Below are 16,281 nucleotides of genomic sequence, written 5' to 3'. Positions count from 1 at the left end.
GAGAACCCAACCAGAAGGTGATATCTCTGTCCTCAGCAGGCCACAATGCTCCTCATTACACAGTGTTGGCAATTTTACATGTCGTCTCATATCTGAATAAGTCACTTCTACATTTAAAGAGGACCTATTATGCTCATTTTCAGGTTCATACTTGTATTTTGGGTTTCTACTAGACCATGTTTACATGCTTTAAAAAAAAGCCCGGTCCGCTCTGATTGGTCAGCCCACTCTGTTGTGATTGGTCAACCAAACCAAACTCTTCGGACTCTGCTCCAGCTCCGCTCTAACTAGCTTTGTTTGAGGGCTTGTCAAACTAGGCAAAGTGTGTTACTTGGTGACATCACCACGTTGCGGAAGAAAAGGTGGGACTTCAAGCGAGCCGTTTCCGGGAGCAGTGTTTCTTTGGGGGAGAGGAACTCCCTTTGGCGTGGACTTTGGGCTTTGTAACTTTGCAGACTTTTTACATGCACAAAAAAACTATATAACACTAAAGGAAAGGGATAAAGCACAACAAACATAACAGGTCCTCTTTACGACATGTAGGCATTCGTTTTTGTAATGCTTGTTCCACTTTTCGGACCACTGTAATAATTTTGTCATTATTTGTCATTTATTGTCATTTTTAATAAAAATGATAATAAAATCATGAAACACTGTGAATGAGGCAATTATGAGATGTTGAGACTTTTTCTGATGTTAGATCCATCTATGAAATTATTTTTTCCCCTTGTGGTGTAAGAAAGAGGAATAGCAAATAAATTCAGTAATAAATGATGTAGCCTTTTCAACTCAGTGCTGTTCTCCAGCAGTGATACCGCTCCGTCTGTGGACCAGCTGACAGAGATCACACAGCATCGTGGCTTTTTCTAAACGTCTTGTCACGTCTTGAATAAAGTCGTAATGAACAACGACAAAAAGCCATCACTTTAACAGATACAGTAGATGAAGCCAGTTCTAAAAACAGGCTTTATCGAATCAGTCCACTCTCCTGTTCTTTGTCTGTCTCCTCTGCATCACTCTTCTTCTTCCTCTCCTCCTCCTCCTCCTGTCTCATCTGCTCCGCCTCTTTCTCCAGCTCCTGCTGTTCTTTGGTGTCTGCCTCCTTCAGTTTCACCTCCACGTCCTCAGGAATCTCCACCTCCATCAGGTTGTCCATCCCCTGCTCTGGCTCGTCTCCTATCAGCACCTGGAGGGAGACCATAGACTATCAAATATGGACGCAGTCTCCGTGACGTCTCCTGTAGGTTTAGCCGTTGTGAAGCTCAAAGTGGGTGGTTCTGCCCGCCACCATCTTGGCAGTGACGACACAGCCCAACTCCTGGTTAATCAAACTAGAATTACCACCTCGTGGTTGTATGCCTCCGCCAACCATTCAAGTGTCAGTTTACATCCATGTTTGTCCAAAGTGTCATCACTTCATTATTTTATCCTGTTAGACATTTGTGTGAAATTGTCATAATTAAAATGTGAATTCTTGAGTTATGGCCAAAAATGTGTTTTGTGAGGTCACAGTGACCTTGACATTTGAGCACCAAATTCTATCCAGTTCATCCTTGAGTCCAAGTGGATGTTTGTGCCAAATTTGAAGAAATTCATTCCAGGTATTCCTGAAATATCACATTCACATGAATGGTCCGGACGTACAACATGATGATGCGAAAGAAAGACAGACAGACAGACAGACAATAGGGGCGGCATGGCTCTATCGTTTAGTAATCGGGAGGTTCCTGGTTCGATCCCCGGCTCTTCCAGAGAGAGTGTCGAAGTGTCCTTGAGCAACACACTGAACCCTTAACCGCTCCTGATGAGCAGGTTGGCACGTTTCATGGCAGCCTCTGCCATCAGTGTATGAACGTGTGGGTGAAAGGGTGAATGTTGACATAAAGTGTAAAGACCTCTGAGTGGTCGGAAGACTAGAAAATGCAAGTCCATTTATCTTTTACAGAAGCCTTAGGCTTCCGATGAAAAAAGAATGAATACTTTAGCTATTATGGTTTATTATTTTAGATCAATTCAAACAGGATCATGCCATCAACGATCTCCCACTGCCGTTTTAAAGGGTTAAGGGAAGATAACCACTGTAATATAGAAATAAAACTTATTTGACAGTTATAAGATGATGATTCGCTCTTTCCTACCTGGACCAGTTTCTCACAGGCTGCTGCAACGTGGACGTCCTTCTCCCAGCGGTGTAACTCTCTAATGATTAGATAAGCGTTCTTGTCTTTCAGTATGTCCCGGCCGGGTCTGGTCGCTGTCAGCTGCACGAGAGACAAACAGTAAAGAGCTCAACATGAAAACATTAGTCTATAGGGGTGTCTGTGTGTTTGATGTGCATGTTTGTTGTGTCGTACCAGTAAAAGTGTTTCCAGCAGCATCTTTCTGATGTCGGGGTCTTCTTCTCTCTTCTTGTCCTCGGGGAGGTACTGTAGGTCCACAGGCAGACCTGAACATCACATGTTAGATTCAGACTCAGCGTGACTTCCCTGCCCACACAGCCCCAAGCCCAGTGGTTCCTACTGAAGGTACAAATCTTTATAAACATTCACAAATATATATTTTAATTTGTCAAAAAAAGGCTCAGTAATTTCCTAAAATAGTTGGTCATTGTAGTTTGTCACAACTTTACTGAAAAAGGAGGAAATAGTGAATTTCTTGGGGACTATTTTCAGCGGCGGATTAATCCACATGTGATACCCTATTGAGTATTTGGTGCAGCAGGACGAAGTTTGTGGGATTAAGTCAAGATAAACTACAGAGTGTGTTTATGGTGATGAAGGAACATGTCACTGTGTTTTTAATAGTTTTTACACAACAATGGAGCACTATGGCACAGAGGAAGAAGATAATACTTGTCAGTAGATCAATTCATTGTTGGTTTTGCTCTTTGTATGGTATTTGTTGACAAAAAGACATTTTGAGAATGTCACCAGACTTGTCTATTAAAATATGATAAACTGAATTAACTAAAACAGTTAATTAGAAACTCACCGTCATTTTCCTCCTCCGTCAGCTCCTCTGGACCGGCCAGTGGCAGCAGGAGGGAGGGCAGGATGTCCACAGCGTCGCTGAGCAACCACTCATGATGGACTGCACAGATTGAGGAGAGGTTAGCGTTCAGACGACTGGAAGTAATGTTGGACTTCAGTTCAGTGAGGACATGACAAAGACGTTACTGAATACCCGACGTAGCATCTCTCACATGATTTATTCTTTCTGTCCAATTACTATTATGATTTTAGGAGCCAAAGTGTATATTTAGCCTGTCGTTTATTATTATTATTATTATTATTATCATTTGTTTAGGCTACACACGTTCTTTTGGTTAACATCACTTTGGATAATTACCTGTTCACTTGGATCATGGGATTTAGACAAAGAGGGTGAGTAAGGCTTGGACATTTTCTGTTGACTACCACATCACGTCAGGGCCTACTTTAATTTATCCATAACAGTTGTTTCTTTTCATTCTTTTCATTTAATAAACAGTCAAACGCATCTGGATTTAAGTATGGATTAGTTTTAGGCATCACAGTAAAGAGCCTACTTAGCCTCTTAGCTGCCTTTTAATTGATAGTAGTTGCTACAATGATTTTAGCGCTCAGTCAAAGGATCTATTTCATCTGATTTCAGAGTCACTTCTGGAGTTATCACAGCGTTCAGGCCCTGTAGAGGCTACTTCCCCAGACACTGACGAAGATTACGTCTTAAAAGAGACGGATGTATTATCACATTTCCAGCATCTGGCAAGAATGCATCATATTTCAGGCCATCTCAGATGCTTCTTGGACTTAGAGCTGTCCACTTGTGATCAGATCACCCAAGATGCATGTTAATACCAGGTCTGAACAGGGCCCATGTGTAAACAAGGTCTCTGCGTGTCTCACCGTGGTCAAAGCAACAGTTGCGCAGAGTCCCGACGACTCCACCCCTCCTCACCGCTGATGCCTGATACTGAGTGAAGGGAAACAACCTCTGGATTACACACCTGCAACACACACACACACACACAAGTTTAAAATGCTGCAGCAGCTGCAGGGCCAAATGATGTCAATGTCTCGAGTTCAAGTGAATGTACTGTGAATATTGGGGGTGTAACAGCTTGTGTATCTGTCTTCAGTATGCCTCATGAACCAAATATTACTCCTGATTTAGACTAATGCACTCTGACTGAAGCAGCACGTTAGCAGCAGCAGCTCCAGTCCTCCGTCTGTGTCCACACATGATGCGTTCAGGCACAGTATTTAGTGTGGGTCACCTGCCTTTTGGCAGCGCTCAGAGCCCAACAAAAAATCACTGCAGTTACAGATGTACAAATGTGAAGAGGAAGAAAATAGACTTGAAGCAGAAACATATATTTTGGGTATCTTTGGTAGTTGTTGCTGTATTGTTCATATAGTGAGTGCGGTCGGTGATAATATATAAGAGATTTTGGTCACTCTCCTCTGTCTCTTCCCTAAATTCCTACTGGCCCTGTAGGATAGTGAAGGAAAAGCCCACTTTTTACACACAAATTGCAGCAAAAAAAGGGGATGATATCATTTTTGAAAAATTCCAAAAGCTGGGTGCTGCAGATCTGCCCTCTGTCTGACCATCAGTTGTTGTCCTGCAGAGGAATCAATCACCTGTCCTTGTCCATCAAGTAGTCCCTGGTCTCGGGCAGCTGTGTCAGGTTGGACAACAGAGAACCCAGATAGTGGAGCTGAGCCTTCTCGTTGTAACCTTCAGTGCAGAAGATCTCCACCAGCTTCGGCAGACCAACCTCCTCTTGGAGGACCTGAAACAGCAACAAAACACTTCATCTCTCATCTGGTTCTGATGACCCGGGAGGCATTGTGGACCTGTATGGAATCAGCAGCTCACTGAGTCAAGCTGGGACCCACCTTGAACACAGTCTTGCAGGTCTTCTTATGGCGGGTCAGGTTGGACAGGATGGAGCAGATCCGATCAGAGAACAGGTACTCTGGATCCAGAAGCTTCTTTAACAACACCGGAAGAACTTTGACATCTTCCACCAAAACCTGGATGAGACACAACCAAGAACACCTGTAACCTGTTTGTCTGAATCCACAACATCTGAGGGCTGACATTTCTTTTTGTTTTGATTTATTTGTCAAATGTCTGTTATCACAACAGCCTCTCTGAGACAGTTGAGTTACTTATCAATAACTCATCAATAACAGTTTGTTTAGACTGGAATCTGCTGGTCAATCAGGACTAGTCACCTGGTGCAGAGTCTCGTCAGCTGACAGGTTGACGAGGATGTGGAAACAGTCCTTCGCGATAGCAACAGAGGGGTCAGACGTCAGCGCAAACATGGCAACAAGTAAGTCAGGTTTAGAGCGGAGGAAGCGACAGCCATCCCTGAAAACAAACACACAGAAATAAAGAGAGTTACTGGAATCCTGCTGGCTGGAAATCACAGACGCAAAACAGCTTCTCTCTTTTATTTAGTCAGAGTGTTCCTGCTTTTATTGATAATTTACTTTTCTTTCAGCACACCTGCAGTGTAGCTTATAAGATCCTACATGTCAAGTCTCACATTTTACCTGACTAAAACGTACATCTTAGTGCCTCTGATCGCCACCTGTGATGTGGAAACATACATCTGTAATGTGCGTCCTGCTCATAGTTCAGTAATAAAATCCTACAGCACTGTGAAGCAACTCTCCGTTCAACTCAAAGTGTTTATCACATTGGACTGCAGTGGACGAGGCAGCGTCACAGTCTGGTCTGCTTCAGGACTAGTTTAGCATTTGTATCCAAGCTGAGAGCCTCAGAGGGGCGAGCAGAAACATGGGTAAAGGTCATCATCATCATCATCATCATCAGCGTCCTACCTGTTTCCAGACAGTCCCAGGATGTACCCTGTGGTGTGACTTTTGACATCAGGACGTGTACTGGGGCTTAGGAAGGAGAGCAGCTCTGCAGCCTCCGTATCACTCAGCATCTTCGAACACTGTCTGATAAACAGCAACAGTATAGTTTTGCATTAGGATGATATGTGGTCGAACGAAGAAGTATTGAGACAGACAATTCACTTAAAGGGACCAGTGTGTAGCATTTCGGGGGATCTATTTGCAGAAATGGAATATAATATTCATAACTGTGTTTTCATTAGTGTATAATCACCTGAAACTAAGAATCGTTGTGTTTTTGTTAGCTTAGAATGAGCCCTTCACATCTTTTATATCAAATCCTACACACAAATTGGGACAAGACGTCTCAGCTAGAACTGTTTTTTGTGAGGGGTCACAAGCCAAAACGTTTGGGAACCATTGTTTTAATCTTTAAATCTATTTTGTCTTAATCCAGCTGTCAGATAAATGTAGTGGAGTAGAAGTATAAAGTAGCATCAAATGGAAATACTCAAGTTTAGTACAAGTACCTCAAAACTGTACTTGAGTAAATGTACTTGGTTACTTTCCACCACTGTGTATAAGACATCAAAGATTGAACAAACATTGAAGCTGTAATCATTAACTCAAATTTCAGATAACTGACATTTATGGACTGCTATTTCTCAAATTAAATGTAATACTGTACTTTAAAATGACACACGTCCACCCTTAAAGTGAGCTGTCATAAAGTCATTATAGCACCTAAAATAACAAACTAATCAGCCATTTGACAGATTACATTGTTGTTACGAGTTTACAGCAGGTGTTACACTATATTATACATAGAAGATGTTTATTTGTGTAATCTGTTTCAGACTCAGTGTCTATCTCCTGCATGTTTGGGCTGTAATCAGCTTTATTCTCTAAACTGTTGTTACACTGGAGATGTGTGTAATTTAGCAGACTGCTGTGTCATAACACAACAAAGGTTTATCTGTTATTATCTCCACATAAATGCCTCAATAATACCGTTTATAATGTTTGTGTTTTTACTGTTGTTTTGCTGTGATTTCATACTGATAACCAAGGCTAATGTCCCACTGGGACAATAAAGTCTATCTCATCTACTGTCTTAAAGAATTATTCATGTTTGTTTACTTCAGTAAGTCTGTTTGTAACCATGTTGGGTAAATACACTGTTATCTACAGCAGCTACAGTTAAATTACTCAGAAAGAAATAGTCAAAGTTTACATGAAATGACATTTTCTGACAGTTTGACTAAACACTGTAGTGAACTAGTGAACTAGTGAACTACTAAATGACATCCAGGAGTCTGTTTCTCTAAATAATAACTAATATATCTTACCTTTAACGAGCTATAAGACTTGTCCACTCTTCATATCGCTGTTTTACCTCTTTTATAATCCTCTGCTTACATTACTCAGCATGACTACAGGACACATGTGGACACCGCAGTGAAAACACCTCCTCTTCCGGGTTGTCTTCCTCGTTGGTTCTCTTTCCAGCAGCTCAACCAGCTGAGTGCTCGCTGCCGCCCTCTAGTGGTCGCCATGTGGTGGTGTCTGGTTTGACATCCACAGCTGGATCTCGTTGAAGCTGGATAACATCCCAAAATGTACTTTCAGGACATTTTGTACCATAAGAATACGACAGAAACAACTATAATGTTATTTTAACTGTGAGCAAACTTACACCACATCTCTACCTTTTATATGACTTTTATATGACTTTTATATACTTTTACGACATTCCTGCTTATATTACAGTTCATTAATTTTTACTATTACTGTACACCTGTCTACCACAAATATAATATATATTATTTGATTTCATATTTTAAATATATTAATCTTATTATTTTATCCCTATATTTTAATTTCTACACTATTGTATGTCTTAAATTCTCATTTTATACATGTCAGAGCATTGTTGAAGGGAGCCTGTAATCTAAGATTCATTACTCACTGTAATTGTTGTACATATGTCAATAAATAAGTTAACTAGCTGCAAATTATACATCATATATTTACAGTTTAAAATACACACTTCCATTCAATATTTATTCCTTTGCACTATTTGTATTTGTTTATAATTTACAGAAACATTTGTATATAGTTTTGTATACAGACATTGTATGTTATTGATCATTGATGCTTTTTATTATATATTTTATGTATAAACGTGTCTATATATATTTCACCTACCTGTAGGTACATAATATTTCTATGTTTGTACCTTTCTTTGTTCAGCTTTGTTGTCCTAGTCTTTAGCTGTATGTTTATTTCTATCTTCCTGTAAGTGTGTAACATTGAGAGCAACTTAAAACCAGAGTCAAATTCCTTGTCTGTGCACATACGTGGGCAATAAAGCTGATTCTGATATAGAAGAGTATGAGTCCCTCAATCTCTTTGTTCACACATGAATTTTAAATTTTCCCCCAAAAATGGCTGTTATTTGAATTTTATTAAACACATTTAATAATAATGTTGACCTGCATCCAGTAGTTATCAGGTATTTGGCATTTCTCTCACTTTCTTTAAAGACCAATAACACCAAAATAATCAATAAGGGGTCAACAGAAGCACATTATAATAAAGGTCACAATTTCCACAAGCCATCAGACATTGTGACCTTACTACGCCTGAACAACAATATGCAACATCTATCGTCAGGTGGGCTACTTGGCCTCTCTTTCACCCGCTTTAAAGCAACAGTCACACTGTTACCATGGTCACAGAATATGGTGTAACACCGGTAAGCTAACTGGCTGCAGCTTCATATTTACCGTACTGACACAAGAGTGATGTGTCTTCTCATCTAACTCTTTACCAATTTCTCAAAATGTTGAACTATTCCTTTAAAATAAGATGACTGCAGTTTATTTTTGAGTAAAAACAATTTTTCTTTTTTTACCACTTTACCATTAGTGGTCCTCTTCTTCTGATCGACAGTTTGTAACTCGTCATGTGCAGCAATCCCAAAGACAGTGAAGAAGACTAAAGCTGGTAAACATGGATGTAAACACTGCTGGACTTAAAATAATGTGTTTTTAGACCTCCGGGATAAACAGAATTTAAACAGAACATGTGTTTACAAGTCTCCACAGAGCACCTTTAACTTGAAATTTAAAACAGGAGTTTCCTGTCATACACAACGACACACCCCACACACACACTGAGAACAGGTCGTGGTAACACGCCAAGATAAGCTGCAGTGTGCCAGCAAAGGCAGGGAGGAAGAATACGACCAAGCTAGTAAACAACTCTGCGTTGAAAATACTTTAAAACATGTTTTATGAGAAAGAAAATCCTCAAGGATAACAAGTAACCTTTGTGTGTTTACAAGAAAACTTCACAGGGCAGCTTTAAACTTCGAAACTACTTTATTGATATATTGGGCAAACAAAACACATACAAGACATTCACATAGTTTAGTCCCATCAGCAACAGCTCCCATTCACTCCAAATGTTGCATTGAAATGCTGATATTGCATATAAACGTTCACCAATGTTGCCTGCACTGCACTGCAGCGTCCCCCTTCTGATTAAAGGCACAGTTCAACCTTCACTGACTGAGCAGTTCAGACAACATCGGACACTTTTCCTCTCAAACAACCATCAATGAATCAAATGCTGCTGAATGTTTCTTTAAATCTTTTCTTTTTTTAAGTCAACTTTTCAAGGTCCAACGCAGCATTTTAACATTTCACACATACTGAAAAAATATTTCAACAATAACATAGCTGTGGAAAAAAGACCTGAGCCCAGTGTTGGTGAACTTGTGATTGTATCTACAGTCTTCAGAGAAGTGTTCCTACATGCAGATCCAAGGCTGCTGGGTGAAACACCGCCCCGGGCTCATCCAAAGGATTAAAGGAGGTCAGACACAGTGAAGCCTGTAGACTGAAGAATGTTGCTGATCCCTCGCTTCAAAACGCTGAAACAATTTTATTTTTCTCAACACACTATTGCCACACGCATTTCAATAGTACTTCAATACCTTTGCAAAAAAAAAAAGACTAAAAATCAGCATTTGAATTCATAAACATGTCACTAAATATGTGTAGTTTAGGAAACAGTGAAGAGGAGAAAGAGGACAGCCTCTGTCTGGATTGTAAACAGATAAAAATATTCATGAAGTCGTCCACCACGTGCTGAAGTGGACCCCAGTTCATGTGATCTGCCTGGAGCCGGATGTTCACTTCCACACGTACAAATCCCGCTCCAAGCCAGATGGGGAACTTTGTGTGAAGCATTTCAGTGACTCGGCATTCTGGTAATTCTGGGTTGCCATGGTATCGTAGTATTACTGAATCTTTCGGCGGTGAATGTAGTGTGTTTGCATCAAAGTCTGGATCTCTGCATGGTGACGAAACTCTCGTGTTCAAGACTGAGAAAGGCGTCAGAAGGCACTGTGGAGTTAGATTGGCAGACAGAGATCAGCTGGCAGTCTCTCTCTGTGTTGGCTCAGGGCGGGGCAAGTCCATCATCATCATCAATCATCATCCTCGACATCCTCCTCTTCCTCTTCACTCAGCCTTGTCTTTCCTCTTGGATGTGAACGAGACCTTGCTGGCGACCGTCGAGCCCACCGAGGAGACGCCCCCGGCCACGGCAGACACCCCGCCCTTCACCAGCCCCACCCCCATCGAGGGCACCGTGGTCACGGCTGACTTGGTGATTTCCAGACTCTTGCCGCCCACCCAGGCCACACCGCCCACCGCGGCGCCCACGACTCCCTTGGTGACGTTGAAGAGGCCGCCCGTCACCCGCCACATCATGCTGGGGGTTGCCACCACGTGGTCCTTACCAGAATCTGGAAACAAATCAAACATACATGAAGCATCAACATCCATTGTTCTACTACCATACATGGACTCCTGCCGTGTAAAAAATGGTCTAACTATATCTATAATGATAGATCAAGACTGCATTTAGGGCTACGGTGGACACGGAAATAAAATCAGTGAACCAATAAATAAAAAACAATGCTGTTTTGTTCCCGTATACTCCTCATGGAGCTTACTTAAAGGGGACCTATTAAGCTTATTTTCCGGTGCATACTTGTATTAGGGTTTCTAATAGAACATATTTAGATGATGTAATCTTCAAAAAACGGTTTATTTTTCTCATAACGGCTGTGCTGCTGCACCTCTTTTCACCCTCTGTCTGAAACGCTCCGCTTGAGGGCATACCGCTAGGAAGGTATTATGCAAATGTGTTACTTGGAGACATCACCATGTTACAGCAGGCAGGTCAGGAGCAGCGTTTCTGTGGGGGAGAGTAACTCCCCTTGGCGTGGACTTCGGGCTTTTTTTAGACTTTGCAGACCTTTTACATGCACAAAAGAAACTATACAACACACTAAAGGAAAGGGAAAAGGCACAAAAGCATAATAGGTCCCCTTTAAAGAATAAGACGTTATTCTATGTTTCTTATTGTCAACAAATCCCACAGCTGGCCACTGTAGTTTCTATCTAACCACTCAAACAGGAGGAAATAGTGCATTTATTGGGGACTATTTTCAGCGGCGGATTAATCTACATTTGGTGTTCTAGTGAGTATTTGTGGCAGCAGGACGGTGTATGTGGGATTGAGTCAAAATAAACTAGAGTGTGTGTGTGTGTGTTCATGGTGATGAAGGAACATGTCGCCCAGTGCAACAGTGTGGCTCACTGATGTGTTTTTAATAGTTTTTGGACAACAATGGAGCACTGTGGCACAGAGGAAGAAGATCAGGCTTTGGATACACAGTAAATACTTGTTATAAAATCAACTCATTGCTGGTTTGGGTCTGCACATGAGCTTTGCTGAAAACTATAAAATATCACCTCAGCTATCCTCTGCCTTTCTGATATTTGTCATAGCTGTTTTCCTGCTGTCTGTGATGCTGAGAGGTCAGCTGGCTCTGAGGGCAGTGATACTATAATAGAGGTCCAAGTTGACGTGGATTGAACATTAGCAGCCCTTGTGTGTTGCTGATGTCTCTCATCTGGTGTAAACTGCGGGTAAAGCTTTTGGGAATAGCAAGCCACCCAACCCCTTCACCTAATGACAACAAGGTTTCCCCCAGCTCGCTGCTGATGTTGTGAAATGCAGGCGTGAACTATGCTGAGTTTAACAACATTAAAAGTCTACAGCTACACTAGTGGCTCTGTGAGGCTGCACTTAAGCACAGCAGTGCTTTGAGCACATGCTGACAATGACAATGCTAACATGCTGGTGTTTAACAGGTATAATGTTTACTACGTTCACCATCTTAGTTTAGCCTGTTGGCATGCTAACACTTGCTAATTAGCACTAAACACAAAGTAGAGCTGAGGCTGATGGGAATATCATTACTTTTGCAGGTGTTGCCAATACATCTAGATCTTAACTGGATCTGTGAAAACTTTGACCTGCTGGTGTCGGTAGAGGGAAAGTCAAGGGATTACCGAAGAATTAGGGTTCATCCTCTGGACACCATGAATGTCTGAACCAAAAACTATAAAGACGGACGACATGACAGCTCCCCAAACGTGCCTTGTACATCTCACCTCCTCCATATTAGCGGATGGGACATGGGCCAAACTAAAAAAGTCAAAGTACACATCAAATACATTTTTCTGAAAGATCGTTTCTGTCATTTTAGATAGTTCTTGTCAAGCTGATGTATGTTCAAGTGTTCAAGTTGGTTTTAATTAGTTTGATGCTATAAAAAGGGGCCGGGACGTCATGATTGACAGCTGTGATTCTCTCGTGATTGGTATGGGCAGGTGTGTGGGCGGGACCTCCATACCGCGGCTCCACCAACCCCCGATCACTACAGCGCAGACTCTGGCTCCATATGACGTAAAAATCTCAAGATGCCAGCTCCCGTATCCGGGATATTTTGGCTTCACTTCGGTACAGTGGGAGGAAGTGGAGACGCGTCGTCCATCTTTATATACAGACTAAGATCTGAACCAAATTTCATAGTATTCTATGTAATGTTTGTTGAGATATTTAAGTTTGGACCAGCTGAGATGAAATTTAGTTACTGTTGCTATAAGATAACTAGGAGTGTATCTTTCTTAACAACCCGCCCTGATGGTTTGATCTTTACAGTTCACCTGGTGAGTAAACTGTCATCAGAACTGATACTGAAAACAGAATGATGTTCCATCTATTATGAACAGTGGTGTTTGTTTACTGAGAGCAGCAACAGGGGACTTAACTGGTGCAAAGTGTCTCAGCGTCACGACACAAATAGCAGGTTGGAGCTGCAGTCGCTCTTACACAAACAGACATACTCCCCTGACAAACCAACAGTTTCTGAAATAGCAGCGAGCAACACATGAGCACAGATTGCACCATATTCCCTGCTGATGTCTCAGCGTTTAGCCGCTGCCTGGGGAGCTCGCTGCTTACCCTCTGTAGGTTGGCTTTCGGCGCTTTCGGCGGGTTCAGCTTCGTCCAGGGCCACGCTGGTCCCAGGCTGGGGCTCCACGTTAACGCTGTTCACATTCTGAAAAACAAAGGAAAACCCTAGGCTTTCTTTACTCTGAATACGACAACCTGCACAGCACTTCTCTACTTTAAATACTTATAGAACATGCCTCAAACCTGAATACTTGTGTGACCAATATATGTAAAAAAAAAAACTGTCACAAACTGAAATTTAGCATTAACTATCATATTCACAATCTTCTTGACTTTTTTTTTGATTAGATAGATAAGGTTTCAATGACAATTTAGCAAATTTTAGACAGAATTTCATTCATTTAGACCAAACATTTAAAGGGGCACAAAAGAGAAAGCTTCATCAAGTCTGTAAAATAACCTTGATGATGTCATAATGATGTCATCAAGGTTATCTCAGTTTAAGCTTAAAGACAACAAATTTATAATTTATAAGAATGCCTGCTGTTAAAAACTGGAGTTGTAGAGTTTGTAAGACGTTAGGTGTTTACCAGGCAGGGTCGATCTCATGAAAGATGCTAACCAGCTGCATTGTGGGAAATGTAGGATCCAGTGTTTTTGCAGTTTGACTCAGATTTTGACCATTATTTTTTGTTATATGTCTCTTGTGAATCCCCAAACTTTATAGAAGTGAAGTACCAAATACATACTAAGAAGGTAAGGTATCAAAAAAAGTAGAGATGTTCCGATATCATTTTTTCCTTCCCGATATCGATTCCGATACCTGAACTTGCGTATCGGCCGATACCAGGTAGCGATCCGATATCAGTGCATTAAAAACACGTTTCACTGGTGGGATTTTGCAGTGTAAAATATTGCCAAATTGCTGACATTTTGCTAGTTCTAGCTAACGATACACTCTCCGCTAGCACCTGCCCAATCGGTACTTGATTTTGGAGCCGATGATGGAAGTAGCGAACGAGTGAGCCATCTCGCTTCTTTCTCATCTCTGTTGAGAGTTGCACATGCTCAGTACGGATCGGGAAGAATGTCGGATTAGGTAGTGAGTGACGCGTGTTGTTGTTGTTCCTGTGTAGCATAAATGAGCTGATAAATGATATAATAATACCTTTTAATTAAGTCCTAAACACAAACTACAGACTGGTCCTCTTGTCACGAAAGTCTCACTTTCATGAATTCTGTTGAGTTGAATCTTCTCTTCTCGTTGCACGGCATTTAAAGTTCAGATTTTAAAGGTGATTTATAAAAAGGGAAAATTATTTCAAACCCTGTCATTCTGTGCAAGAAAATCTATTTATGTCAGCTAAATAACAGATATGAATCTCCGTCTAGGCGGCTGGAGTCCGAGTCATATTCAAACATATAATTATCTGACTACTTATACTTATCACACTCTAAAGATGACGTTGAAATTTAGGGCCCTTTTATTTATTTCAACCTGATCTGTTTATCGGGTGTTTTTTTTTTTTTTTTAAATTATTTGTATACATATTTATGTGTGGGTACATACATTTTTTTATCTCATTAAATAATATTTCCTTTCTTTTTCTCTTTTTAAATCACCGATGATGGAATGATAATACAATTTGGCCCTTTTGCTCATGTTTTGTTTGATCAAATATAATCTGATAAATAAATAAATGGTTGAACAGGTGGCAGCTACACTGAACATGAGCAGGAGATCCAGCTGACTGGTGGCCATGTCACTGCAGGTCAGAGGTCTTTATTACAGGTGAGAAACTGCAACTAGACTATGATTCTTTGATTAGAAAATGACACGTGGAAGCTTCATATCAGTGCATATTTCACATGCTTTAAAATAGAAATGTAATTTCCTATAATCATCTTTCAAACCATCACTCCACCCCCTACTTTTTTTTCTTTTTCCTTGTGACCCACAAAAAAAGGGGGCCCAGATCCCAAAGATAAGGAACCTTGTTATCTGATAAATGTTGCCACTGTTGAGCCTGGAAACCAAATCTAATGAAAAAAAAAAGGAGTTTTTCTTTTTTATTTATTACATGAGGAGTTGGCACTGCTGGATCAGAGTTGTTTGAGTAACATTGGCAGGAAGCTGTGACGCCTCACTTTAATGCTGCTGGAGAAGAAAATTAGTTGTTTTTCAGAAGAGAGGAAGAAGCCAAATTTCCTGAAGGGTTTAACACCTAATAAAATAACTCTTGTCATATTAAAATCATCATAACTGGTGTAGCCTGTTTCTGAAAAACCACATACAGCTAACATGCTGCTAAAAACCCACCAGTCACACTGTTAGTGAAGCACATTTAAACACATTGTAACATTAATAAAGGATGCTGGTTAGTCCTTACCTTCACCATTGTTCCCAGAGCTTCTGCCTCAAACACACCTGGCAGAGAAACTTGACACAGTTGCAGCTTCTGTTTCAGCCTCTGAACCTAAACTCTGCTGTAGATCAAAGTGTGTTTCTCTCTGCTGCTCAGACTGCCAGCTGCCTCTTCTTCAAGGTTTCTTCACTCCTTTATCTTCATTAATCTGCTGCTTTCTAACTTCTCCTCTCTCTCAGTCAGTCGGTCTGTTACAGGCTGAGCTACGCAGCTCTCTATTCAGCCTGCTGGTTCTGCCGACGTGGCGCCTTCAACCACACAACACACACACAACACACACACACGGTCAAACTACACACTGCAACGCACTGGACTTCCGTTTAGCCCCTTCAAAATAAAACCCATCTTAGTGATGAGGTGGACAACTTCAGCGTTTTGAGGTGATAAGATCAGATCAGATCAGGTATTCCGTTATTAGTCCCGCAGTGGGGACATTTTCAGTGAACAGCAGCAAAGGGGATAGTGCAAAAAACAAGATCATCAGCTGACACAGTTATAAAGAGATAAACAAAGTGTAACCAAATATGAACCATTTAAATAGAAGGAAGTATAAAAATAAGAGCAGTATATACAGTATTGACAATAAACTGACTATTAACAAAATTGCACAAGTGGAAAATGATATTGCACAGTGAGAATGAATGAATGAATGA

At 41.0% G+C, this 16,281-nt stretch overlaps 2 protein-coding genes across 4 annotated transcripts; both read right to left on the bottom strand.

Moving 5' to 3' along the window:
- Positions 1 to 613: 613 nt before the first annotated feature.
- hgh1 (HGH1 homolog (S. cerevisiae)) lies at positions 614 to 7,369 on the bottom strand. 3 transcript variants are annotated; one of them, XM_037782046.1, is made up of 11 exons: positions 7,208 to 7,369; positions 5,841 to 5,963; positions 5,226 to 5,364; positions 4,884 to 5,021; positions 4,626 to 4,777; positions 3,888 to 3,988; positions 2,992 to 3,090; positions 2,355 to 2,446; positions 2,139 to 2,261; positions 919 to 1,186; positions 614 to 888 (listed from the first exon to the last, which is right to left on the bottom strand). In XM_037782046.1, exons 2-10 carry the CDS (start codon positions 5,948 to 5,950, stop codon positions 968 to 970), a joined length of 1,173 nt encoding a protein of 390 aa, XP_037637974.1. In that variant the 5' UTR covers positions 5,951 to 5,963; positions 7,208 to 7,369; the 3' UTR covers positions 614 to 888; positions 919 to 967. The 3 variants fall into 3 exon arrangements, with proteins under 3 accessions (XP_037637974.1, XP_037637985.1, XP_037637963.1); XM_037782057.1 differs by having other exon boundaries at positions 614 to 1,186; positions 5,841 to 5,959; XM_037782035.1 differs by having other exon boundaries at positions 614 to 1,186; positions 7,208 to 7,368.
- A 1,856-nt stretch (positions 7,370 to 9,225) lies between these two features.
- On the bottom strand, positions 9,226 to 15,933 carry zgc:153675 (uncharacterized protein LOC768179 homolog). Its single transcript, XM_037780029.1, has 3 exons — positions 15,593 to 15,933; positions 13,251 to 13,347; positions 9,226 to 10,677 (listed from the first exon to the last, which is right to left on the bottom strand). The coding sequence occupies exons 1-3, from the start codon at positions 15,599 to 15,601 to the stop codon at positions 10,391 to 10,393; spliced, it is 393 nt and encodes a 130-aa protein (XP_037635957.1). The 5' UTR covers positions 15,602 to 15,933; the 3' UTR covers positions 9,226 to 10,390.
- Between the last annotated feature and the right edge of the window lie 348 nt (positions 15,934 to 16,281).

Source organism: Sebastes umbrosus, chromosome 1 (genome assembly GCF_015220745.1).
Source record: "Sebastes umbrosus isolate fSebUmb1 chromosome 1, fSebUmb1.pri, whole genome shotgun sequence".
In the NCBI taxonomy this organism is placed as follows: domain Eukaryota; kingdom Metazoa; phylum Chordata; class Actinopteri; order Perciformes; family Sebastidae; genus Sebastes; species Sebastes umbrosus.
The sequence above is the reverse complement of the archived record's forward strand: the minus strand, read 5'-3'. Positions and strand labels throughout refer to the sequence as shown.